The following is a 27,963-nucleotide window of genomic DNA, read 5'->3' as shown; positions in this document are numbered from 1 at the left end:
TTCCTTATTGCTGGAACCTCTGACACTACCTTTATGGAGAATATGTTGTGGCTACTCTTACTGTTTAGGTTTTTTCCCCCTCTGGTCTTACTAATTATTAATATATCAATGTGACTTGATTAGCAATAGCAGGAAGTTTTGAAGTTACCATGCTGTACTATTTCAGGTACATTATAACAGCCTCCTCCAAATAAATGTTAAATTAATCAGGTATTCAAACCTTAATTGGTGTTGAGCCTGCTCAACACCAAGGTTTCATGATACTTTGAATACGTTACTACTTGAGTAAATGAATGTATAAATAACAAACCTCAGGATGGGTTTCATGAGCTGATGCAGGTAAAATGCAAGTCTGGGTGACCTGAGCTTAGTACTGAATTTAGAGTGTATGAAAGTAAAAATTAAAATAAATAAATAAGTAAGTAAATAAAGAAAGAGAGAAGGAGCAAATGGGATTAGGACACCTACATTTTGAGGCTGTATGAGATTTATTACAACTTATATAGCCTTGGGCTAGCATAGTTTATATCCACTTATCTATAGCCTACAGATCTTTATGAGACAATTTTACCAGGAAATAGATATGTTACTCTATAGTTCATCATAGGGGAGGGGTCCTCTATAAAGGAATAAGTTTTATTAGTCTCAGGTTTTTCTTTTCTTGGTTTCAACAGGACCTGCAAATGTTTTCCTCCAGAAAACCTTTTATAAACCTTCCTCCTTAAGTCATCAATAATGATTTCAGTTGTCCCAGCAACCTCTGTGCACTGAAGCTATACTTGCACTAAATGTGGAAAATTCACAGGGGCCACATGAAACGTTATGAATTGGTATCTTACACCGGTGATTTCCCTTCTCCCAGAAAGTTCATATGAAGTCCTTCTGTGCTCACATATGAGCTTTGTTGTTTTGATGAGCCCCACAGACTATAGCTAGAAGGAAAAGTTGGCAGCAGTCTTCCTTGTACCCAAGTAAGGCCCATGATGGTTTGTGATAAGGCTCATTCCCAAGGAATTGTAAGACCCCCACTTCAACTGTTAAATTCTGAAACTGATTTTTCCTTTTGTTTGTTTGTTGAGGCCAACCAAGAGTCTACCAAATCTCAGAAAGGTTACTCTAGAAAGAGCTGAGTCTTCTGCAAAGCTCCTTGACACCGATATAGCCTTTGCTTGCAGGTGTATTGGACAGCAATGTATTTGCTAACAAGTTACTCTCTGATATTTCATTTTTATGAAATTTAAACCCTTTTTGGAAATATGCCATTTCTGGGCTTTTGGGTTTGTTTTTCTTTTCAAATAAATGTCATTAATCTTGTATCTAGAAAATGTGAATAGGCTTCCTTATATTTTGAAAGATACTAGTTTTTATACATCTTGTTAAATGCTGTCAAATAATAATGAGATGTGGAATGTTTTAACTTTAGAAGTTTTCAGAAGTCAGAACTAACCAACATGGTGAGTTTTTCAGTTACATCACTCAGAAGGTATTTGGTGGAAAGACACTTCTCTAGGATAGTAAGTTCTACATCTTCAGCAGCTCCAGCAAATTCCTTAAAAAAAAAGTATAAGATACTGAGAAGATGTTTGTTCATGGCATTAACTCTGTGGTGATTTTTGAAAATTTTCACTTTACAGGAATTCCCTCACTTTATATTTGCAATTCAAATTAGAAATACTTTCAATATGTTAGAATTTCATATATAACAGGAATTCCATTTATTGAACAGTTGTGTAGAAACCCTGCTTTCCCTTCAAAGAGAATGAATTTTCTAATACAATGAAAAGAGTCATAATCAAGTCTGGCTGCTCACATGTTATTAAAACTGTTAGTCACTGTGTCCATATAAGAGAAGAATGAATATATCATTGAAAAACTAAACTAGCAGCATAAATAGGCAGGCCTTTTTGTTTGAAAGAGTCCATCTGTCTCTTCTAGGCCCACAGAGGGACTAAATGTTTTATTCAATGGAATGAAGAAAAAGAGCTCTCCCAGCTCAAGGTTGAAGGCTTTCTGGCAAGTTTTTTCCTGATGTTTATGTGGAATTTCCTCTTTTTCAGTTTGTGCCCATTGTATTTTGTCCTGTAACTGGGCACCACTTAGAAGAGCCTGGCTTCATTTTCTTTACAACCTTCCCTTTGGATATTTATATACATCAAGAAGATCCCCACCTGAAATATCTGTTCTCCAGACTGAACAGTTCCATCTCTCTCAGCTTCTCCTCATATTAGAGATGGTCTAGTCTCTTATTCATATTTGTAATTCTTCCCTAGACTCACTCCACTACATCTTGGGCTGTGGAGCTCAGGACTGGACATAGCACTGCAGATGTGACCTCATCAGTGCTGAATAGAGAGGAGGGCTAACCTCAATTAATGCAGCCCAGGATACCATTTACCTCCTTTGCCACAAGGGGATCAGCTTGTCCATTAGGACACCCAGACCCTTTTCTGACAAAGCTGCTTTCCAGCCAGCCAGGCCCTTGCCTGGGTTTGTTCCTACCCAAATGCAGAACTTTGCATTTCTCTTTGTTGATCTTCATGAATTCCTCTTTACAATTCTCCAGCTTGTTGAGATCCCTCTGGTTGGCAGTGCAATCATTAGTTGTACCATCTGGAAATCTGTTGAGTGTGCATGCTGCCCGTTGTCCAAGTAATTAATAAAGTTTTTCAATGGCAAAGGACTCAGTATCCACACCTTGGGTACATCACCAGTGACTAGCTTCCAGCTGGACTTTGTGCCACTGATCACTGCTCTTTCTAAGCCTGGCAGTTAAGCCATTTTTCAGTTCCACTTCATTGTCCACTTATCTAACCTGTACTTCATCAGATTGTCTGTGAGGACTTTATGGGAGAGAGTGTCAAAAGTTAATAAAGTCAAGATAAACAGCATCTGCTGTTCTTCCCTCATTTGCCAAGCTGGTCATCTCATTGAAGAAGGCTATTGTCGGGGTTGAGGTTTTCTCTTTAAAAGAGCTGAGCAGTTATTACTTGTTATAAAGTTGTTTATTGTAAAGGCACATCAGTCTCAAAAGGCAAAAAGTCTCAAGCATTGAAGTCCATGCTAAAATTTTTAGCATGGAATCCCAAACAGAAGTAAAGTCCCAATTAGAAGCAGAAGCTGCTCCTGGTGCAAGGCACCGAGAAGGCCGAAGTTGCAGCCTAGTACAGAGCCCTGAGCAGAGGCTGCAGCCTGGGACAGTCTTGAAAAGCAGATGCTCCCTGTTTTTTTTCTCTTCTTTTTCTTCCTCTTCTTTTTCTTTTTCATGTGGTGGTAGTGATGGCGATGATGGTGGAGGAAAAGAAAGCAAGCGAGAATACAATACATGAATTCTTATTTACAAATTACCCAATAAGCTAAAAACACGAAACTGAAGCATTTCTTCTTAAGTTATTAGAACTCTAGTTTCTTACTACAAAAGTTTATGTATAATCTACACATATGTTCTATCTGTTCTATCTGAAAAATGTAAGCAATATTCTTAGTATATTTTTATTCTGTCTAAAACTATGTTTTGGAGCTTTCACAGAGACTTGTTTTTAGGACTTATTGTCTACACTGGTATCTAGGACTATGTTTTTCAGCTCTCACTGCAGCTTGTTGATCTCTCTCTGAGGAACTCAGAGAGGCCTCTGTTTTTCAGACTCCAGCAGGCTGCGAGGTTAAGCATGTTTTACTCTTTGTAAATCCAAGATTCCTGATCATCCTTTTGTCCTTCGTGTATGAAAATAGTTTCTGGACTCATTTGCTTTATCACCTTCCCTGAGACTGAGGTGAGGCTGACCACCTGTAATTCCCCAAATCTTCCTTCTTGCCCTTACTGAGAATGACATTCGCCTTCCTCCAGTCCCAGTCTTTGGGAAATTCTCTCATTCACCATAATCTTCCAAAGATTATCAGGATTGGCCTTGCAAGCAACAGCAACCAGCTCCATTGGCACTTGGGGGAGCATCCCATCAGGGCCCATGAAGTTGTTAATGACCAGTTTACTTTAAGCGTTCCATAACATGATCCTGTTCCACTGATGGTAAGTTATCCTTGAACTATGCTTTTTCTCTGAGCTGGGATTCCCAAAGCCAAAGTTCACCAGTAAAAAATGAGTCACAGAAGACATCGAGACCTTTACCCTTTTCTGTCCCCTTCGTCAACAGGACTTTTGCTTGTAGAAATCCTTCTTGTTACCAGTTACATTCCTTACCAAATTTCTATTTGCATCCATGAGTGTTCAAACCATGGCTCTGTTTTTCTCCTGGGTCACCTGGTCCTGTTTTCACCTTTCTACTCCTGTTTTACTTTAGTGGGGAGCTCCTTGTTCATCCATTCAAGTCTGCTACCTGAACTATATTTCTTGCTTGCTAGGATAGACTACTCCTGAGCTCGAGGAAGGTGTTCCTTGGAATGAACACGAAGTTGAATTTTTCTTGTCAGATTAAAACCAAATTTTTGCAGTCACTAATCCTAACTGTGCTGGGGAGCATTTCTGAAAAGTTGGACAAGGTCATCAACATCGGGGTAATAGTGGCCATTTGGGAATGTAGACTATGTATCTGCTTCAGGAATAATTTAAATCACTACCAAAATTTCTCATTTATTTCCATAAACACAGAATCAGGAAGTGGGTTATTCTTGTGGTTCATGAGATCATTTTACCATTCGGAGAAGAATCAATCTGTGCTACACCTATGGGAATGGTAGCAAGGGAAGAAGATGGAGTCTGTAAGCTCCTTATGGGGAAAATAAAAAATGATTATTGAAACTAATCTTAAATATTTAGGGTTTAGCCCTTCCTGAAAAAGCTATCAAGGATTTAATAGAAAATAAAAGCTTTTATATTACATTTGTAACCCTACGCTAGCAATTAGAAGAGAATTATGAACTGGATATAGAATCCCATATGAAAGCAGGAAATGCCTCCAACCTCTAAAAAGGAAAAATTCTCTCTTAAACTATATGGGCTTCCACAATAATTGCAAGGCAGCCCAATAGATTTGACTTTACTAGGTTTTTCTATAAGTAGTCTCTTACAGGCATATAGCTATTAATGATATTTAATTAATTACTGCCAGGATTGAGGTCTTAATGAAGTTTTTATTTTCAAGCAATTTAAGAGGCTAGTGCTGCTGCAGTAATTTCTTTAAGAAGAATGTCTTCATTTTAGAGCAAACTTATTAAACCTTTATCTGCAATACACACCTGTTTATCCATCAAACTTAGAATTTCTTATGTACATCTACATAAATATGTTTATGTCCTTTCCACAATTTTTTGTTAAAGTGTCTTGCTAAAACAAGCCCAGCAGATCTTCACAAAACAAGTGCTTTTGTCTTTGTTATTGGATTTTAGTATTTCCCTCAGCAAACAATCCTTAGAGAGATATGTTTTATGTATTGATTCTTAGCAAGTGGTTTAGATCAATGCTAATTTTGAATTGTCAAGGTACTGAGGAGAAGCATAGCTATAACATGTTAGTAGCTGATGGCTTTTCTGTGTTCTACTAGCATCAGGAAGTGGAATTTATGGGATTTTTTTTTTTTTTTATGGAACAGCGGTTCCTAGCAAACATACAAGTTCAGTGTGTATTTTGTTCTTCCTCTGTATCATCTGTGTGGTATTCCAGGTGTGCTTTCCACTTTGGCATATTTAGTGAGCTGCACATAAACTCAAGAACATTCATTATTTTAAAAATATTACTAAATCATTTATTTCTGGAGTTTTAAACAGAATTCTTTTTAATCTCCAAAAAGATCAGGCTTTAAAGTTAGTTAAAGTTTTGAGCTGAAAACTCAAATACCTGGATTCATGTTAATAAATACAATTGTCATTTACATCATGTCAAATTTTAGCAGTTGCAGTTACAAATTTTGAAGGGGATTAATAAAATGGAGGGAGAGTTGTTGACATTTACAGAGCAGAGGGAATTTTCTGCAAGGCTGTAGAGCTGGGAATTCCTATAGCTTGTACCGTTCTGCCTCCTAGTAGCAGTGGGAGCTCAGTAATTGAGTCGTTCACCCAAAGCTGAGATGGGATTGATGCCATGCAAAGGAGAGCCCCTCTGGGGGCCACAGTAGCATGAAGCAGGCAGCTCTCCAGCCATTTCATACACGGGAGGAGGTGAGGTGCTTTCCCTGAGAGATGCCCACCACATGGCATGGCATTCATTTAGAGCTGTGGATGGAAGGATTTGAGCCAAATTAAACAGTAGCTGTTGATCTGGCATGTTCTGTAAGTAGGCATGACACCATTTGGTACTTAGTTGTGGTCTAGCATCAAACAGCTCCCTTGAAGTGCAGATCCAAGGCACAGCTCAAAGAATAATTCCGTTTGCCTGCGACAAGCCAGGGACCGGCTGACAGAACAAGTAGCATTAGCGAGGGTGGAGACTGCCAGCATCAATAATGATTATATGTGCTGCTTCTGCCTGTGATGAGCTGCCAGCTTGTAAATGCTGAACAATTGAGTGACCTTGGACAAACTGGTCCCAATAATGATACAGCGTTTGGTTTAATATGAAAGTGGCAAGAAGGAAAAGATCACAGTGTGTCTCTCTTTCATGCAATCCCTCTTCTCCAAAACGGATGCATCTCATGTGAGTTTAATAATTCGTTTCATATGCAAAGCCTCTTTCTCTGGTATTAAGAACATCTTCATTTCAAAGCTTAGAAAAGTTAAAGAAGACTGAAGGCTGGAGTAAAGAAAGGAAGATAGTTCTTATACCTGCAGTGGCTGTCATCTGCTTAGAGCTAATAAAAATAATTTCTGAAATTTGAAATTGTGCTTTGTCTCAGCCTAGGTACCTGCAAGTTTTTTGTATTTGGGAGCAGTGGCAGCCTGTCCCCCTGGCTATGGCTGTCTTGAGGCACTGCATGTGGCTAATATGCAGGAAGAGGAAGAGGCATGGGAAGAAGGTGATGGTCTTGGCACAGCATGCCCCCAGTGCTGGCAAGCCTGGCCTCAGCATCCAGGGAGCTCAGTGTGGTCCCATCCCAGCACCCGGCTCTCTCTCCTGCCCCATCCTTCTCCTTGTACCTCCTCTGAAGGCTTGGCAGCCCCTCACAGGCTGGGAGTTGGTGTTCTCCAAAAGGATCTACATGGCATCCTCTGCCAAATGCTGCCTCCTGAGACAGGGAGCTGCTCTCCTGGGAGCTGGGCTCCCCAGGGCTCTGTGCTCCTTCAATCCCCCCAGGACCAGAGTGCAGCCCTGCAGTGTCATTGTGGTCTCTGGGCATCACCACGCCCTGGTAGCAGATCCAAGGCCCTGCTCCAGGTGTCCTGTGGTAACAGGTTCTGGTGAAATTCATTATTTTCTTTAATAATTTAGAAAAGCTAGAGGTGAGTAAGAGGAGGAGCATAGGAATAAGAGTCTTAGAGTCTTAAAAACTGGAATTTTAAAATTGAGGGTAGTGATACCAATTCATTAATTGAATAACATTATAGGCATTTAAAAGCAATATATTTTTATGGCTGTGTTAAGTGGTTTTAAAGGTATATTTTGCTCTCCTTTTCATAAATTAGTCTTGATAATATCTTCCTGCTCATGGAAGCAGAAATTCTCAATATCTGTCTCTTGGCATTTTGCCCTTTTGTGGCAGTTATAGATCATTCTCCTCTGATGGGAAGAGTTTTAAATGAATGTCAGCTCAACAAGCAGCTGTGTGAAACAGACTGATCCAGCCTCTGTCTTTGGGTCAAATACTCACTGTCTCTGTTGCAAACAAAATACAAAAACTAAAGTGATGAAGTCCAATGGGATGCATTCAGTTAGCATGGAAGAATTTCAAAACACTTCGAAGGATGGACCTGAATCTCAGCATCACATAGGTTATGGAAAAATGTTCTTACTGGTTACTGCAGGAGAACTTTACAGCTGTGGAGGATCCTATCAGCTTTAATAGGCTCTGAATATATTACTGACTAACCTGGCTTACAAGCAGCTGACATAAAAGTGCCTGATGCCCCTGACACACTCCTTCATCTCTTCTCTGCCTGTAGATGAAGAGACAAAGTCTGCAGGAAAGTAATACCAGCACAGCCAAAAAGCCAAAATAGCTGAGCAGTATAATGATATGTTTAAATTCTGTCTTATGGAATATTTTCAGATAAAATTACAAACATCACATGTACCCAACATCAGTTAATATTGTCCATAAAGAGCTGTGGAAATGAGGAGGGAAAAAAAAGAACTGTATGAGATGTGGGATACAATCCTTTGTAACAGAGCTTATCATATGTTACAAGAAAGTGTGGTATGAGTTAAGTCAAAGCTTGGGAGTTGCAGAAGAAAATAAAGACTGCACTTGCTGTTTCTGGCTGTTGAACAAAGTGAGCCTTCAAGGTTCAGCTTTTAGTCAGAAATAATCAGCATGCTGTCTTGTTACCAACACTTCTTGTTATCTGCTCTGATAAAGAAGGATCTAAGCTTTTATATTAGATCACATACTGAACTTGACAGCATCATTCTGATAAAGAAAGAAAAAAGGGGAAGAGCTGTAATGAATATGTTTGGCAGGACACACATTGTCAAGGCCTCAAAAAGAAAAGTTTTTATTATTTTGATTGATTGATTGATTGGTCTGACCTTACAAGTGAGTCAAGTCTCTGCAGGACCATGAAACTAATATTTCTGACCCTTCCCTTTATAGTACCTTCCTTTTTCCTTTTCTGTTCTGTCCAAGACAGGTGAAATGTTTCAACACAGCTTCTACTGATCCTAAAAATTCTGTGATTCAACATAACTTCAGGATGTTAATTGATATATTTTTTGCACGTTTAGAGTTAGAGAAGGAAAGAAGCCCTTGAGCCAGCATTTCTTTACTTATTATTTGTTTGTTTTCCAGCTGTACAAGGGATGTTTTAGTCCTGTGAAACTTCTGTCTTCAGATGGCATGTGAGAGACTAGGTTTCTCTGGGACATTAGAGAGTCTCTCTTTAGATCAAAAATGTATGCTTTTCTATCACTTCTCAGCGCTGTGTGGAAGTTTTGATATCAGAATATCTAGGAAGAAATTAAGAAAACAGACAGAACACCATATTATTACAAAGACTTAAGAGCAAGAGGTGTGTCACATAAGCCTCCTCATTCTCTGGAGAGCATGGTTGTCAGAGTATGTGAGAAGACAAAAAAAAGGAATATTGCTGACTGGTTTAAAAAACCTCCCAGGGCAGTTCCAAACTGCTGAAGTTTCAGCAGCTTGCTGAAGTGGGACTTGCTGAGTGGCTGTCACTATTTCTTTGTCTCTCCTGGGGAGCTGGGGACTGCCTGCCATTGCCAGAAAAGGTCGGCTCATCCTGCATCTTCTGACCTCCCTTCCTAGTTTGTATTGATGCTTTCTCCTTTGAGAAGGCTCTCTGGTGAGAGTTATAACAGGTATTATAATGAAAGGGAAAAGGGTTGAGAAGCCATATCACAATCCAAGCTAGTATCATCTGATAAATGCTTCATCTGATCCTGATGTCACTTTTGGCCACCCTAGAATAGAACAACACACTTGATGAAGGTTGATGTCCTTGCAGTTGTCTTTTGGTCTTGCCAATTCAGGAAAATTTCTCTGTTGAAAATGGCTCAGTAAATTCAGCCATTTATAATAAACATTGAAGATATCCTTGAATTCTTAAAAAATTATTGAGGAGATTCATGGGAAAATGCCACTGAGTACCAGTAAAAGATTTTGCAGATGAGAACCCACAGAATTGTGGGGCTATAACTGTTCTTGTAAAAGGAAGCAGGGCTGATTAGTTGCATATCCTTCTTATCCTACCATATCCAAGAAGGCAGAAGGGTTTCAGACAGGTAAGAGAATATACCAGTTCTGCATGAAATGCCAACATTAAATGCATTGCCATGCATTTAAATTCACAGCTCTTAGTTATATAAGTTTTCCTGTTGGGTTTGCAGTCAAATGTTTGAACAGTTTGATTAATCACTCCACTTCTAATTGGTCTGAAGTTTACTGCTGCTTTGAATTAGGTGTCTTCTCTGTCCTGTGAGTACCTCAGCAGGGTGATGTAATTCCTGTAATATCCTCACCTAGGTATGTAGGACTACCAGAGGTCTGGTGAGGCCAGAAGGGTTGAGTCAAAATATTAGAGAGGTTAAGAGAAATGTTAGAATCTTGGGTAGCCTGAGACAATCATTCTTGTCAGTTCAATTCAGACAAGAGTATGTGTTGCACTTAATAAATGAAATAGACTAAATAATCTTTAATTGGCTTAAGTTATTTCAACTGCAAACCAGGGCTCCTAACTGGTCAGCTAGAGACTCCAAACCAAGACAGTGTTATCTACTGGGGTGTCTTGTGTCCCATTGCAGCCATTCAAATTATCTCATGTATTGAGTTAAACACCTTTCAAGAAAGAAAAGAAAATAAAAGAAGAGATTAACATATTTCATCCACAACTTTTGTAATTCAAGGCTAAGGTATGAAAACAGATTCTTATCTCTGACATTTGCATGTTTCCTGTTGTACAGCACCTCTGTGTAGCCAAAGGTCGCAGAGCTGAGATTGTGCCAACTTTCTTTGCCAACAGTAGTGACACTCAGTGCCTGTCAGGCATAATGGCCATATACAATGTGAGTTATTTCTGCGGGTTTTCTTTTCATGATGAATAAGAGGCTCTTTTCATGTTCACACTTTTCATTTACAATAGACAGACTGCACTTGGTGGGGCAAGAATGAAAAGGAAAGTAATAAGGATTGTCTGTGTATATATTTCCTTAAATTGCTTCTCCCCTGAATATTTCCATTTACAAATAAAGGCACTGTAGATATCTTTGGAAAATATGCTGCATAAAAGAAAGAACAAGATGCATGGTAGGTAATGTAAGTAACCAAAAAAAAACCAAAAAAACCCCCAAAACAAACAAACAAACCCCCTCCTCAAAAAAAAAATAAAACCCAAAAGACCAAAAACAAACAAACAAAAAAAAACCCAACACCAAAAATCACAAGAAAAGCTGTTGTTTCTGATGTTTTCCTTCATTAGCCCTGACAATGTTCTTTAACATCTTAAAATACAAGTCTCATAGAACAGTCTGAAGAGCAGTAGCCACTATTACCTCTTCGGTGGATCTAAAAAAAAGCATTCCAAAAACTAAGAGCTCCGAAGAAACCAGTTTAATTCCCTACCTTGTAGGAGGGGAACCCTTGCTGTTTTGCCTTTTCTTTGTTATCTATAAATGGAATTTTGGGAAAAATGCCTTCAGCTGGACCTTCAATTCTAAAGCCTTGCTGTTGTAAAAAATATCTGAAATGGAAATGATGAGGAAAATGGTTTTTTTTCAACCATTTGTTTACCCCTTAACTGCAAAGTCCCTCATTGGACAGAACTGCAGCAGCCCCTGCTCTTTTTCCCTTCCTTCTGCAGGGCTCATAATGTAATGGGGTGCCATGGCAAAAGGCCAGGGCTTCCTCAGTGCATGCTGCCTTGCTTCTTTTCCCTGTCTGTGGCTCCCTCTGTGTTGGCAGCACTCATCCTTCACCAGTGCCTTGCCCACATCAGGGTTTTCATTTAACCTTGCCAAGTCTGTCTTCAGAGACAGTTCCCAAGCTCGCCATAGAGCTTGATTTACAGCATGAGACAGCAAGTGGCACACATAAGAATTGCTCATGTCTTCAATACTTCAGCTCTTCTGAACTGAATCTGAAGTACAGATTTTGACTGATTTATGGTGTTATAATTTATTGAAGCTGATATAAGGCCAAGAGTGGCTATTTTTTTCAGAGGCACACTACCTACAGTCTTTATAAGAAAGCAAAAACTGCAATAAATTACTTTATAATATTAGCATTTTCTACCTAAGATTTCTCTTCTAGTCTTCTGTTTAGTTGATCTGCTCTTTGAATTAACAATTGAGTAAAATACCTATTCCATGCTTACAAGATTACAAATGTTCAGTCTTAATCCAGCACGCTTGTTTATTGATCATCAGCCCCTAGACATGGAGACCACACAATCTTCTAAGTGCAGTGGGTTTCAGAAGCTCAGAAGCATTTCAGAAGCATTCAGAGGAATGGCACTGTAACAAAAACCTCCCAAAAGTTAATTAATGCAAGCCAACGCTGCATGACATTCTGCTCATAAAAAAACCTGGTGCTGTTTTACAGGAGTGATTGCTGAGCACCCTACAGCAATGGCTGTCTCTCAAGAAATACTGGCATCTCTCTTTTATTGAATGAACTCCTGAGAAGTGAGGCTGGACCTATAATATATTGCTGAAACCTGTGTTGGGAGTGTGTAGCACTGTGCCAAAGTAGCCACTTTTTGCTCTCAGTTTTTCCTTTCACTGTGTGTGAAATGCTCTGTGTGTTCACACATCTCACAAACGCAGCAATGAACTTTAGGAGGTCTGAGCCTGCTACGTCCAGTCAGAAAATACAGCCACAGGAGGAAAAGTGTTCAGTGGGTCACTCAAAAGAGCAGTGACTGATGTAAAACAGACTTAATGCTGTGACCTCAGGGCAGATTGTATGTTAGTTATAGGTCTCTCTTGTGTTAGTGTAGATAATTATTAAAACAACATTACCCTAGTTAAAAAGCCTGGGAGAAGCCCTAGCATGATTCAGTTAAGCATGAGGTTCCAGAATTCAGAGCACTTTTTAATATTGACTGCATGTTTCCTAATGATTAAGATGTCAAATTAGAGAAATTTCAAGGCAGTTTTATAATTCATTTTATTTGCTTCATTACCACTATTTCTTTAATGGCATCTTCCTTCCATGGTAGCTATTATTATTATTGTAATAACAGTACAGAGGAGCAGAGACCTAGTCTGAGAAAGCAAAGAAATGGCAAAGCATTCTTTAAGGATATTGAAAACTATGAATATCAATAGATCCAAAAATTCACTAAGAAAAATATTGTTCTTTTCATAAAAATGGATAGAAATTATTTTACTAACTTCCTGTATTCCTGAATGTTACAAATAGAGAATGGGAAAATTGAGTGATTTTAAAGCTGTACTGCAAATCAATATGCTGCCTTGGACACCAAAGTATTTCACTACCAGAGAGATTCCAAAAATTTTATGTTAAATATTCTGCTAATACAAAACCTGTAGGAAAGTAGAGTCAAACCAATGGGTACTGAGGTGTGAGTTCTGGGCACAGCATTAGCTGTTCTTCTTCACCTAATGCAGGCAGGGTGAGCTTTAAAGCACAACTGATTTATATCCTAATAAGGCTTTAGACTGGGATCTGTCAACTTAGGAAGGAAAAGAAGGAAACTGTCAGAGTTCTCAGAATATTTTAAAGGGTTCTCTTGACGCTGAGGGAAAAATTTCCTCCTCCAAACCCCCCCACAACATTTGGGTTTCTCTTTATATCCAGTCTATTTTTGGTGCAAGTTGCTTGTATCCATTGGTCTGCACCTCCCCTCAGGAAAATGAAAACAAACAACCTACAAAACTATAGAGATGTTAGAAAATCATGATACTGTCAAGTAGCACTGTTGGCTGAGTCTTACAGAAAAGTTATTTTTTTGGAAGAATTCAACTGAACTGCAGATCTGATGATAGTATCAGTTTAGCTGAGCAGATGACAAAAGTTTTCCTCCAGCTATGTTACATTAGATTAGAAAGTTGCTCCTAACTTGAGTAAGTTAAAAATTAATAAAGAGTGTTCATGCAAAATTAGGGTCAAATTAGTCTTATTGCCTTAAAAACATAAGACTTACTGCCTCATCTTACATTTTCTAAATTCCCATGATATAGCTGTGAGACAAAGAAAGAGCTTTATGCTCTGCCTTATATTAGCAGACTAGTTGTGGAGAGTTAAAAATTCCAGGGAATAAGCAGCAGTTATGCTTCCACATTCTGATTTCAAGGAATTGTGCATAGCAGGGTCCATTAAACAAAGGACAGAGACATTTCATAATAAAGTATAAAACAGGCCTGTATTCAGGTTTCTAACAGCTGCCAGGAGAATTCATGTGCTTTTATAGTACAAGCTTCTCTTGCATTTCGTCCTTAAGATGACAGAATCATAAGCAGAGGTTGTTCTGCTGGACTGATAAAAACCTTGGGAGATATAGCCTTTAGAGGTAAGATATGAGTATCACATAAATACATACTTTTAGGGATGATTCTGCTGTTCTCACAGAAATCTCTGTGGGCTCATGTCATCCAGCACTCTGGAGGTGCAGTCTGATTGCTGTTTCCATGAGGTGTGTGAGACCCTCTGCCTTTTTGAGAAAGACTCTCCAGTCGTCTTTTATGTTGCTGGTTTTATGAAAAGTCATCCTGAAATGATTACCTCTGCTGTGAGAGTAGGGCATGGGCACATGGAAGAAAAGAAAGGATGGACAGAAATACCATCCCCTGGCTCAAAAAGGAAATGTCTTAATAACAATCAGTAAATTAAATGTGTCTTACCTGGATCTCATTTGAATTCTTAGATAGCTATTAGTCCAAGAAGTAGTTAACTGAAATTTAATTATACCTATAATTAAAATATTTAACTAAAAGTGAGTCAGACAGCTGGCATGTACAACTTCCCTGCTTTCATGCAGCTCCCAAGAAATTTTTTTTAAAAGGCAAAGTACTCCTCATTATGATGTTTGAAAATTAGGAGCTGCTTCTTTCAGAATGCACTGCTCATTTTATTTAGTACAGAGACTTCGAACTCCCCTCACTGTGTGAAAACAGAGCTTGAATTAGCTGCTCTAAAGAAGTGGGAGATGGGGCATCAAAGAGCCTTCTGTTCATTAAGATAAATACCAAATATGTTTCATGTTTGGTTTCAGTATAACATTCTGAATAGAGGATTAAGCAGTTGCTTCCCACAGTCTTAAACTATTCAGATGGTGTGGGAGAAGGAGGAGTATAAAAGGATTTAAGCTATTACGCAAAGAATTAGTGTTGAGAGAGTAAAAGGTCCCCCCATTACCCATTGAATTCTGCATGGATTTAGTTGTGTGGAGAGTGTAACATGGCTCTCTGTTTTGGACACACAGAAAGTACATAATTAGGTTGCATCTAAAGTTTCAATCTGGACACTGATCTTGTGAAATGGATTCTTGCCAGTTGATTATATACTTTCAAATCACATAATGAACTTTTCAGGAAAAAAAGCAACCCATCGTTTCATAACCGAAATTTTCTTTTTATGTAATTCTTTTTGTTACATCTTAACTCAAGAAAGAAGCCTGCATTATTTTTTTAGAAATACCAATGACAACTGGGGACACAGATTCTACCCTTCTTGCTCTCAAATGCAGTCACTTTAACTGCAGAAACAGTCCACCCCACTTTGTGTTCCCCAAACCAATTTTTATTACAAATGTTTTATAGATCAAGTTGATTGAACTGGTCATTTGAGTCAAAGAGGGTTTTGCAATCTGTCCATGCCTTATGCCTTTTCTGTGAGTGTGAATGATAGATATTTTTATGAATTGGCTGGTAAGCCATTTACAGTGGTTTATTTTGAATTAAATGGATGAGATTTTGGTAGCAGTTATGGCTAATATTGCAGTTCTCTTACATCAGAGGAGCTCTTTTCTGTTGACACCAAGAAAATCTTAATGTATTAATTGTAAACTTCAAGTTCCCTGAGTGGCTTTTATACCCTTAGTTCTGTTTTAAAAACTAATGTTTAGCTGCTGTTAGCCAACTCATAAGGACATTTTCATATTTTTGGGGGTTTTTTTTTAAATATATATATTTTGTTTACTTCATTGTAGCTTATTAGAAATTACATTCCTTTCTTCATATATTTTTTTCCTCTAGTTATCTGTAACTCCTCACTCTGGGGAACAGGCAGTAGCTAGATTTGGTCCTACTTAGGGCAGCTATTTTCATAATTTAGGGGACAAAACTCACCTGTAATGGATATATTTAATATTTTTTTGATAAATGTAGAAGCTCTGCCAAGGGATGACTGATTAAGCTGATTAAATTTTCTCCTCCTTATTTCCTTTTCTTGTATTGTATTTATAACAATTTATAATATATTATATATAATATACTAATTATAATATATTCTATTTATAATATATTTATAATTCCAGGGTTGTTTGGGGGCAGGGAGTTGGATCATCTTAAGAATATTTCATTTTCATGTTTGCAGCATTCTGTTTGAAACAGGAGTGCTAAAGAATAGCAGTGGTTAGAATACATTTTCAAATGTGATTTAAAGCTGAAGCACTCAAATTAGCAAAAAACTACCATTACCAAGTTTATCCTCATGAGATTTTTAGTGGGAAGAATAACACTAAATAGCTGACAGACCTCAGTCAGAGACATCCAGTTCTGTGCAAAAAAAGAACACCAAAAAAGGCTCAGAAATTATTCTTAATGTACACTTCTTGGAGGAAGGGAAGGAAGGACTGTGAATGTTTGACAGGATTTCCAGGTTCCATGGCTTCATTAGCACATTGACTCACTGGTCCTGCATGGTGATCTGTCTCATTTGGGATGCAGTAGAAGGTGGCTACGTCTTGGTTTCACTCCCTGCTGATTGGTTTGCTGAGATTTCAGCTCATTATTTCTCTGCCTCGTTGCTATTTATTAGGTGATGCTGATGAATAGTGAATCCCATTGATCTTTCTCCTATCTACAGATATATGTGACATTGGATTTACTGGAGTGGTAGAGAATTTGTCGTGCTTAAACCTCAATTTCTGTAGCTTTTTCACACCGACTTAGAACAATAACTGTATATTTGTTTTATGTCTCTATTCTTCCTTATCTCCAGTATTTAGCTTCTCATAGTGAGAGATAAGAAATTTATTTGAATGCAGATCACAGAGGTTTCTGAGTACAGCCTGAAAACTTTAAGCACCAGAGCTTTCATTCTAAAGGCTCATTTTCAGTCTTTGCTTTATCCTAATCTCTTTATTCAAAATCTTTTATAGATGTTGACATACACTTATTTGTCTCCAGCTCTTTCAGGAAGAACTAACATTTGAACATTTAGGCTGCTGAGATCCTGGTTCTTTCAGAGAGTAGATGATATGCTATTACATGTGTGCCCTTATGTAATGCAATACCAGGTCCCTGCTAGCTCAGAATCATTCTTCACTGAATACTTATTGGACATCTGTGTATCTCAGACTTATCTGATTAGATAAAATTCCACTGGAAAAATAAAAACTTATTATATTCTGCATAGAACAAGCAGCTAACAAGACAGAGGTAATGCAAATACAAGATGTTATATACAAGCAGTGCATTTACTATACCATGATGACAATTGTGAATAATTTGAATGCCCAACAGTTTGTACCCTCTTGTAAGTGTGGCATAACTTCTTCTCTTCCATATGACTTAACTGTCCCAGAGTCTCTGTGGAGAAGCATTTGCACATTCAATTCCTGTCAAAGGCCTGACATTATAAATTTATCTGTGGGTTATCTAGTGCAGTGGCACTCTGAATTTGCCATACTTGAACAGTGTTAATTTCCATAACAATACCCAGACTGAGATATAAGTTGGCATGGCAGGTCTGAGATGGTGCTGACCTATCAGAATGCTGTGCTGTGCAAACATGCATCAGCAGCGATCTGAGGTGTAACAGCATCTCCACAGGTTTGCTAGAATACTTTGGCAAGAAGGTTTGTACACAAAAGTACAAGCTTGCTTTGTCAATCTCTTCTCAAAAAGTTTACCATTGCAAAAGTATGTGGTATTCATTGGGGCAACAATTTATGTGAAAAATCTGGTGCTACTGGGAAGAATAAATAATTAAATTATCATGTCTGGCTTAATATAATGCAAAAAATACACTTGGAGATGAAGAAATAAGGGGCATATTAATCCACACAAATTCAGAAGTTTCCCTTTGTGCTGAATGTGTTCCTGCACACATTACACACATAAATACAATGGATGGTATTATATGCACTTCATCTGATGTAACTTAGACATGGGATAAATTCTGATCCGAATTACAGAATACATAAATTGTTCCTAATTTTACAATAATTTTAAGAGCAACTATAGATGCAATTCACCTTAGTGAAATAATGCAGCAGTAAGGAATAAAATCCCTAAACTGAGAAGGAGTCAGAGCACTTGAGTCCTTCCTAGCACCTTCTTGAGGTGAAGTGTCAATGATTTTTCCAAATTGTAAGTCTTACAAAAGGCTTATGATATGTTACTACTTTTAATCTCAAACAGAGACTTATTCTGGTTTTTATTTTCTCTTACTTACATTCTTTTCTGTAGAAGGGAGATGAGGTAAGCACTGGATTTATGTAATACACAGTATAGATAATTCTGTTGAACAAAATAAATATGAATCACAGCTATTTTCAGAATATATCCCTTTTTTCTGTCAGAATAAATTTCAGATTGTTGGCAGTTTTTCCACAAGGTTTTCTGTGACATCAGACCTAATTAGCACCTATTCTGCTACTTAAAAATATGGGACCCTGGCAACACAGCTTCCTTTCTCCAATCACAGGGCAGGAAAGCAACTGCAGACTATGGCATTTGGATTTGTCAGAGTAAATAAGTAAAAGGCTCATCAGCTTCTCACTAATGAACAAGAAAATGTGATTAAGAAACTTTAAAGGAGAATAGCTGAAAACCACATAGAAACGAGAGCAGGATGATTGCTCTGAATGAGTGACTGAAACTTCTGAATAAGAGATTTCTTCAACCAGGCACAAGGACAGTAGTTTAATCTTCTATTAAAAGATTCCTGTCAATTTGGAAAAGCTCTGAATCAGGAGATGAGACACATCTCAGAAGCTGACAAGGCAGTCACTTCTCTTAAGACAGCTACTTTCTGGCATATGCTCAGAAATAACTTTTTTGTGTGTGTGGTTTTGGTTTTCTTTTTTTGTTATTTCAAAACTCTTAACTTCTTCCCAACAATGACTAGGACATTTCTGACTAGTCAATCTTTTATTCTCAGAAAATACGAATCATCTATCAGACCAAAATGTTCTAGAGGTGCTTGCCAAGTTTACTGTGGGTAACATCTAGAAATGGCACTGATTAGTTTCTGGCATGCTTCCTTGCAAGTGCTTTGCCTGTTAGTATCTCATTAAATATCTTATTCCTCTCTATTATTCTTCAGCATCAAGGAAAAAAAAAAAAAAAGTACTTCCACCTTATCTCCTAATCTTCTACTAAGCTTTTAGCATATGCTCTCCCAGTTTATCTAAAGGAGATAACATGTAATAGAGAAGCTAAAAAAAAAAAACTAAAAAAAGGGAAATAAAAGATGCTGCTGCAGTTCTTCTGCATGTCAGGAAAAATATATCTTTTTTGTTTTTCTTTATATACATTCATAAATGATGCTGTCCTTTTATGAATAAAGTCAGAGAATTCAACAAGATTATAAAATTTCAATTCAAGTGTGGAACTTCCCAGATACTCAAATATATAAAAGTAATATGCACAGAAATAAGTGTGAGATTCATTGTTACAAACATTGATTTAAAAAGGGATAATAAAATATGAAACATGCTCATGAACTTCAAATAGGATACTCAGCATTATGGAAAATATTCTGGGTCTAAAGCCCAGAAAGAAAAATGCTCTTCTGCCTCAGGAGGTCTTTGGTGATTCTTTATCTGTTTTTGTTCTTTCCATGTGATTTGGACCCACCGTGGTGCAGTGTATAGTGTGCATAATAGAAGCCCCTTCAATAGGGACATCTAGCAAAGACACAACCTCTCCTCAAAGAGCAGAGATGTTGAAAAGGTCTTCGTCTGTCAGGAATTCTTTGCAGTTCTCTCTTCCGAACTGCAGTGAAAAAAAAAAAAAAAAAAAATCTTTCCTCTTTATGATTTTTCCCTTCAAGTTCTGTTAAAACTTGTCTGTAAAGTTTCTTCTATAGAAAGAAGTCTTGAAAGAGTAATTCCTCACTATTCAAGTAAATTCCTTGAAAAATGACATTTTTATTCTGTTATTACATTTAGAATTTTATTATTTTTATTTTATCTCAGACATAATAATTTGCTTTTTGTGGTGTGTTCCCATAATCTCCAGAGTTAGATCTGGACAAAAACATGGTTTTCAATTTATTTGTAGCAGAACATCTTAGTTTTATGTATAGACTGGAACTATACTTTGTAATCTTCTGATTCCTGTAAACCATTTCAGTGAAACGTTAGCTTTCTACAGTAGATTAACTATAGATAAGTCCTTGGTGCAACAGTACTTTTGAAACTTCTACATGAAGAAAGAAACATTTGAAAATTGTATATGCATTTAAAGAAACACAAAACTACCAATTTTGTGCTAATTGTCTCACACCACGCCATTCTGAAAAGTCATCCTTTTTTAACATTGCCATAAATATAATGCAACTGATATGTACGTGCACTTTTCTTTTGTAGGTGGAATGGAGAAAATCAAACAGCATACCTTTGCATTAGCTCACTACACCTATACTGTGCTGTCTAACTTAAAATATGCCAATGGGGCTCCTGTCGTACGTATTTACAGTGATACAGATTTCAGCAATCCTGATGTCCAAGGTCCAATCATTAATTTTAATGTGCTCGATGAAAATGGAGAAGTGCTTGGCTTTTCACAGGTATGTTTTCCTCATCTTAACTTGAGTTTATGGTTTTATTTTAAGCATGTTCACAATGAATTCTTTGGCCTATAACAAATCTGTTATTCACAGTTTCTGAGGTTTTTGAGGTTTGTTTCTTCATAGCTCTGCACCGTATATACACCATTTTTAAAGCAGTAGAAAGAGAATCCAGTAAATAGTGCTAGCACAATACAAAATACATAATAGCCAGAGGCAATATCTTTTTTGGAGATTTATTACTCCACAAATAGGAAGTCTGGAAGTGGGCTGTTTGAACAGGATACATTGGCGAGGCAGTTTGATTTTTTTGCTGGCTTCCTTCTTTAGAGTACTCAAAATTGGGAATTGAAGAACAAGTCTGGAAAAGCTGATAAAGAGAATGCCTTGGAGCTTTGACATACAAGTGAAATTAGATCTCAGAATATTGCAGTCACCAATGAAAGAGGAGTTCTCTTTTCCCTTCAGCTGTAACAATTACATTCTTGTAATATTCCTGTGGAACCATGGAATAAAGTTGAATGATCGGTGTAAAGAATGAGATTCAAGCTCAAGAAATCCTTAACTGCTGTCTTTCTCAGCAGCTTTTTGAATCTTTTATTCATCAGGTGTACCAAGTATGTTTGAGATGAAGCTTCTTTAGGTGTTTCAGCAGAGTGACCATAATTGTGTGTATGGCTGTGCACAGTATAGGCAGTGGGTGACATAGGGGACAGTAGCTCACTTGCTCTTCAGCAGAAGGCAGAAAAATCACAGTGCTCTTGTTTTGCTTGCTTCTTCTTTTTCCTTGGCTTCTTGAGAAAATAGGATACTGAGGGGAACATGAAGTCTACAAGAATACAAGAAGAGATCTATTTCTCACAAGGGAGAACAGAAGTGAAGCTCTTGTTTTGTAACCTGCAAGTGTGGAGTTAGTTTAACATTTTTGTAAGGCATTTACCTGATGAAAATGAGATTACCAAATATAGAGTACTCAATAAGCTCTTCTTCACATACATATTTTTTTAGACAAGTCAACCAAATAAAGGCAAATGTTCACTATATTTCATTCCAAAGCAGTCCACATTTTAGCAATTAATTAGTCATTTATGTAGCCTTCAATATGTGTGACAGTGTTCAGAAAAGATTGGAGATATTAGCACAGATGAGTTTGTAAAAATCCCCAAACATTTCAATGTTTGATTAAAATGAAAACCTTTATTCTGATTTCTGATTTTCACGATTTCTTAGTAAAATTGGCTGATCCATCTTTCACTTTTTAAAACTCAACTCTTCCCTCAAATTAAAAATTCTTTCACAGTCTTACGAATCCATGTGCCTGTTTGCTACAATGGCTGCTCTTGGAAAGCTTCTTTATTGATCTGTATCATCTGGATTTTGCTGTTCACTAGATTCTGAACATTTCTAGCATACGTGGAATGAAGAACTATAAAATTTGCAAATGATCTCATTCTCATCTGCAGTGCCTGTTATACTACTTTATTTAATTAAAATAATGTGCAATTTAATGACTTTTAGAAATTAACAAGCACTAATATTTCCAAAGCTACAGTATTTGTGACATATATATAATTGGCTTCCTTATGGAATAAAATTCTTTCATAGACACCTTATAGAAGTTATGGGGGAGAAAAACCTTTGCTGCTTCTTTTTTATTATTTCACAGAAAATACATATAGCAGCAAGTAAGCTTCACCAAACTGACAATGTAATCTCTTCATACCTGCATGCATGTCTAAATTTATATAGCTTTATTCAAGTCAAAGTTAAATCCAATACATTTGTTAATTGTTTGGAAGTGAAATAGTGTCCTCTGCTTTGGTTGTGTCTATGATCTGCACATTCATGTGGATTATCTGGGCAGTCTTCAAATGCAATCCAGTGGAGTCAGCACAGCACAGTTTCAGAAGGCTCCCAGAAAACATTTTGGGGAAATTTTTATGAAGGGAAAATTGAATGGCATTTCTGTCTGACATACCTTCTACCAGTGAACACCAGTTAATGACTAAGGTTATCTTTGGATATTAAAAAAGAAATGACAGAACATCCTATTCCTTTTTGGATGATATCCCATATATAATAACCAGGGATCAAACCAGTTGTATTTGCCTTTCTGACAGGCAATTGTTTTGTGCCCAATGCCTATTGTAGGGCACAGTGTGACAGGACATTAACATTTGGTAGCTTGAAAAGGACAATATGGCCAACTGATTCCAGAGAAAATATTATGAGGAGGCTTGGAGCAGTTTATTTGTTGAGATTAGCAAGAAAGACTTCGTAAGCAGACACTGTCTTCAGAGGATACCAAGCTTACATTTAAGCCTCAAGATTTGCATAATTGGCATAATATTCAAAACTCTGAACTGAGCCCAAGATGTTTAGGATGTGAAAGGCGTGTAGTGAAATACGTGACATGTAATACCACTGCTGAAAAATGAAAAAAATTGTATATTTCGTCTGTGTAGCAATGGGGAAAAAAGTTATTCTTACCTGCTCATGTGGTTGAAATCCATTTCTCAGTCTTATCAGCTTAATTACCAGAGCTAACAAGACTGTGCCAGTAAACACAAACATTCTTGAATTACATACACAGGGTCAATTGCACCAAGAGGAAAGAGCTACAATCTCAGGTTCATCTTTGAGTAAAACCTTCATTGAAGCACTGGGAGCAAATGAAGGCATTTCATTATCATCACGACTGCACTCAGAGATGGCAGAAATTTTAACAGTCTCCTGTCCCAATATAGATGATATAGAATATTTGGATGTCAAGAAGTGATAGGGTGGAGAGTGAAATAATTATGCAAGTTAGTATAATTTTATTGCTTTTTTGTTTAAATGTTTCTTTGTGACTGTTGAAGGGCAATACTGTCTTAGAGCATTATACTTGGAATAAACTTGTGTATAATTGATTTAATTACTAATTTAGGGTTTTTTGCTCTAAATGGTAATTAAAATGAATAAGAGGAACTTGTGGACTCCAAACAACAATAGTTACTCAAAAGCTTTGTTGATAATTTACATTTTTCATGAAACACTTCTTTATCTAGAAATAAAATTATGACAGTTTTCAAATTTCCATAAACCACTCATCTTTGAGCACTGAAACTGCATTAAATTTCCTCCTTTGAGCTGCACCAAATACTTTCCATGAAAATTATTTCCTTCAGTAAAGCTGTCTCGTAGGCTACTATTGGTAGTAATTTGTTCTTGAAATCACTTGGGAGGACACCTGTATTCTTTTCACACAAAATGCCTGTACTCTGCAGTAGCACCTCTGTCATTTTATTAAGTGTTTATTCGCACTGCAGCATCAAAAAGCCCCTGTTATGAACAGGGGTTGAATTATGACGAGTACTTGACAGGCCCAGGACATAAAGATGGCCTTTTTGCCAAATAGCTTCTTCATATATACTTGTCTAGTCAAGAATAGATAATTCCCCAACATTATATTTTTTGCTGCTAATGAAGTGTGGACAGATGACAGACTGGTAATTTGGAAAGGTGCAAAAGTGCAGGGGTAGAGATGAAGGACTTCTGTAGGATGGAAGCAGAAGAGTTGACATTAAAGCAGCAAACTGCCAATCTTCTGCTTCCTTGTCAGGCTACCAGAAAAAGAGAAGCAATCAGCCCTAGGCTTTGAAGATGGCTTGTGATGTAACAAAAGATGGTGTTACAGATATATACCTGGTGGTGAGCTAATGCAGCAAACTCTTCACACAGAATCATCAGCTCATTTATTAACAGTGAATATCTGCAGCCTTCAGCATATATGAATGCCATGTGTTCTGTCATCCTCAAGTCTTTTCCAGCCTCTGGAGCACTGGCAGCAATGACTCAGCTGCAATTTGCATCCTTGCCATCTTTTTTTAGCAAAAACTTGCATAGGACTCTATGAGGTCCAACCAGAATTGAATGTCAAAGAAATGGAACAGTCGTAAAAGAAAACATAGATTTGAAATTATAGTCATACACACAAAAATGTGGATTTCTTATAAACTGGGTCAAAGTGCAAATGTTGTTGTATGTTCTCTTCACATTTGCAGATGTGAAAAAGCATCACCATTTCTGCTCTGGGAGACCTTTTATGCCAATATAATTTATAAAATTTTCTCTTTGTTTTGATATAGAGAGAAGACCTGTGAAATTCTCTTTTTATATTCAGTAGATAATTGCAGAGTAATTTTATAATCCCTTCCCATTTTATTCTATAAAGTCAGTTTGGAAGCCAGAAGAAAGGAAAGAGGCAGGAGATACAGATGGCCAGATGGAGTTTTACCTGAAACATTTGTTGAATTGTGTGCACTGGAGAGGTCTTACCCAGCTACAACTTTCAGTTCAATTCAGTTCACTACTGTTTCAGTAGTGAAAAATAGCTCTTCCCTTATCAAACTTTTTCTTTTTCCACTCGGATCTTCTAAGGCAATATTTTTTTGTCCTCCTGTGTATGATGGAGCCAGTAATGGGCCTTAAAAAGTGCATGGATATGTTTTTTTGGATATATTTTGAAAAATGACTGTCATTTCACATTTCAGCAGTGGATTACCAGCATTCATCCCTACTCTGCTTTTTCTCAGTTCCTCCTTAGCTTGGAGCCTGAACCTAAGCAGAAATAACTTGCTGTGATCGGCTCACCTGCAGAAGTTTCCTTAGTGTACATATATGCTTGCCATGTCCCCTAAAGATCCTGCCAGGAAGGGAATGAGCATCAGTCCATTAGCAGTCTCAGCCTTCTTGCCTACCACTTCACACTTGTGTGTGATAGACAAACTGCTAGAACAGGAATAGCTGCCAAAGACAGAGAATGTAAACATTTTGGTTTGCCTCAGGAAGGCTCTTCTGCAGTGTTGCATATGAATGAGTTTTGCCTCTCAAGACTGAGAACACTGCTCACATAGATTTTAATCAGTTTTGCCTAAGAGCCTACATTAGCATGTCCTGGCTCACCCTCATCAATCCAGATAGAGTGAAGGGAGATCTAGACTTTCTTCACATATTTCTCAAAAAAAAAGGAAAATGAAAAAAAACAGTTCTCAAGAGACGACTTTTAGTGTGCATCCCTTCAGTTTAAATCTATAAAACTCTTTGATGACTGCTCTTATTGTGTCATGTGCCCACTGTCTCACTCACTTTCCTCCATCTCAGTCACCCTTGAATTAATGTGATATAAGGATTGGCTTGATGACCCACTGCTGAGTTTTTTCCTTTTCTCCCTTGCTTTCTGTCATTCTGAAGTGAAGACCAGGGTCTTCCATCAGAATGTGTGGCCTCAAATCACTTACATCCAAGCACTCACTGTGACACCTTCTGTACCCTGGTAGCCTCTTTCTGCTAGCAGTATATGTTAGGAGTATAAGCTTTAGTTACAGATCATAAAATATTCTGAGTTGGAACGGTCCCACAGGGATCATCAGGTCCAACCCTATTTTGCCCATACAAGGATAAAACCCAAAACTTCAATGTTATTAGCACCTTGCTTAAAGAAGTCAAATTCAGAATGAGACTCCACAAATAAACAAAATTTTATTTTCCTTTTAACCCCGTTTACCTTCTATATCCAGAGTATTCTTGTGTTAGTGAATTGTCTTATAAGCAGCTTAGCAGCTGAGCTAAAGTCAATCCTGTGGTTTGAGATGTAGAGGGAAAAAAGTATATCTTAGAATTGCATGGTCATCTTTACTTAAACCTTTCTTACCAGAGGCAATTTGTTCTGGAATTTCTTTAAAGTGAGAAACAAATAACGACACCATGACTGCACTTTCAGAGATGGCAGCATTTTTTACATATTACATGCAGTACTATATTCGGTACTGCAAAATATTTCCTAGTAATTAGACTAAATTTCTCACACTGCAGCTAAACTCTATTATTACATGTATTGGGCAAAGAAAGAGGCAGCAGTTTGGGCAGAAAAGCAGGACAAAAGAGCATTTCAGACATCCAAGATGGGAGAAGAACTGGACAAGAAGCATGAAGCAGTGTTGTATGGGTGAGGTAAGACAAGGGAAGAGACAGAGCAGTATATGCAGGTAGAAGTTATTCCATCTGCTTATATTTCAACAGGTCTGCAAACAAAATAACATGGTACAAAGTAGTGTGAGGCAGGATGGGAAATGCACCAAAAAGTAGCTACTCTAGATAAATATGGTGATAGCTGGTTCTTGAAATGCTTTCATACTGTAAGTACATTTTCTTTGCTTTGGTTTCACAATATTTTCTTTCAAAAGCTTCCTTATTCTTTAGTAACATCTTAAGGAATTGTTTAGCTGGACTTGCATTAGTAACCAGGACCTGGCTATCAGGAAAAGTGCCAGATGAAATGCCTTCCTTCTGCTGTAGGCTTTCAGTGTCACCTTGAGGGATTCAATGCTTTATCTTCCCAACTTACTCTCACCTCACAGGAGTGGAGAGAAAATATGTTAAATACTGTCACATCTTCAGATATCAAGTGGCGGATACATTTGTATATACACACAGCTGGTTCAATACATATTCATATCACTGCTTATCATTACCTGATAAAAGGGGCCAGGGAATACCTGAAGTGGGTCGATTTCTCAAAATAATTGCTGTTTGTGTCTTAGATGATATTTTAAGTTTCCCTAGAAGATCATCTCCATCCCACTGTACAGATGGTGTATAGGTTACAGAATTAGAACAATGGAAATATGTGAATTACAGGGGTGAAAAAAAATAAATTAGCTACATCATTTCCCATGCACAGGAAGTTGATACCAGGTCAATTGGATCAGACTGATACTGACTGGTACTACTTGTCCCTAGTCTGGAAATTCATACCACAACCCTACAGAAGAAAGTGGGCAATGAGGGGAAAGCCTCCTACTACATTTGACCTATTTGAAATAAATCTTCAAAGAAAGACAAAGACATCATTTTGCACTTCATATTTAATTATTTTAGGGTTTTTCCCCCATCTGTTTCTTTTCACTTCCTTGTAAAACAATAATTCAGTTTTGTAAGTGCAGCATGTTTTCATCTGGGCCACAGAAAATGGAAATCCAGCATTTTTTAATTCCAGCTAAGAATGGCTTTGCAGTAATGGTCATATGACTCTGAGCTAGTTACACTAATGCTTTTAGAAGCATAACCACTCATTATATTAATTTTGATGACTCAGGGAAAGAAAAATGTTCTCTAACTTGCTTAATGGGATTTTTGGCCATCTTCCCAATAGCTACCTAAAAATTGCTGAGGTGATTACTCACTATTGATTTTAGCTATGGATTTAGCCATTGATTTCAGGAAGCCAGAAATGGCAGATGGACCAGCACAATAGAATGCAAACAAGATTATAAGGACAAAAAGATTGTAGTGAAGATTCCTGTTGAACATACACTGATTTCCTTGGTTCCAATTAGTTTCCAATTGTGCTGTGGATATCTTGGACCAGGGAGATAGCAGCAATGCAGTAAACCACATTGGTGTATCAATAAATGGCACCTTGTTTCTTCAAACTGGCAAG

The 27,963-nt window shown here is 37.5% G+C and overlaps 1 protein-coding gene across 3 annotated transcripts in view; it reads left to right on the top strand.

The window, feature by feature from the left end:
* The window catches only part of MOCOS (molybdenum cofactor sulfurase), a 206,150-nt gene that overhangs the window by 133,487 nt on the left and 44,700 nt on the right, over positions 1–27,963 (top strand). For all 3 annotated transcript variants that reach the window (XM_079300626.1, XM_079300625.1, XM_079300627.1), the window contains one exon: positions 20,281–20,480. In XM_079300626.1, the coding sequence (XP_079156752.1) occupies positions 20,281–20,480 (200 nt within the window). The remainder of the gene's footprint in view (positions 1–20,280; positions 20,481–27,963) is intronic.

Source organism: Erithacus rubecula, assembly GCF_903797595.1.
Source record: "Erithacus rubecula genome assembly, chromosome: 3".
In the NCBI taxonomy this organism is placed as follows: domain Eukaryota; kingdom Metazoa; phylum Chordata; class Aves; order Passeriformes; family Muscicapidae; genus Erithacus; species Erithacus rubecula.
This window is presented reverse-complemented; position numbering and strand designations above follow the sequence as displayed.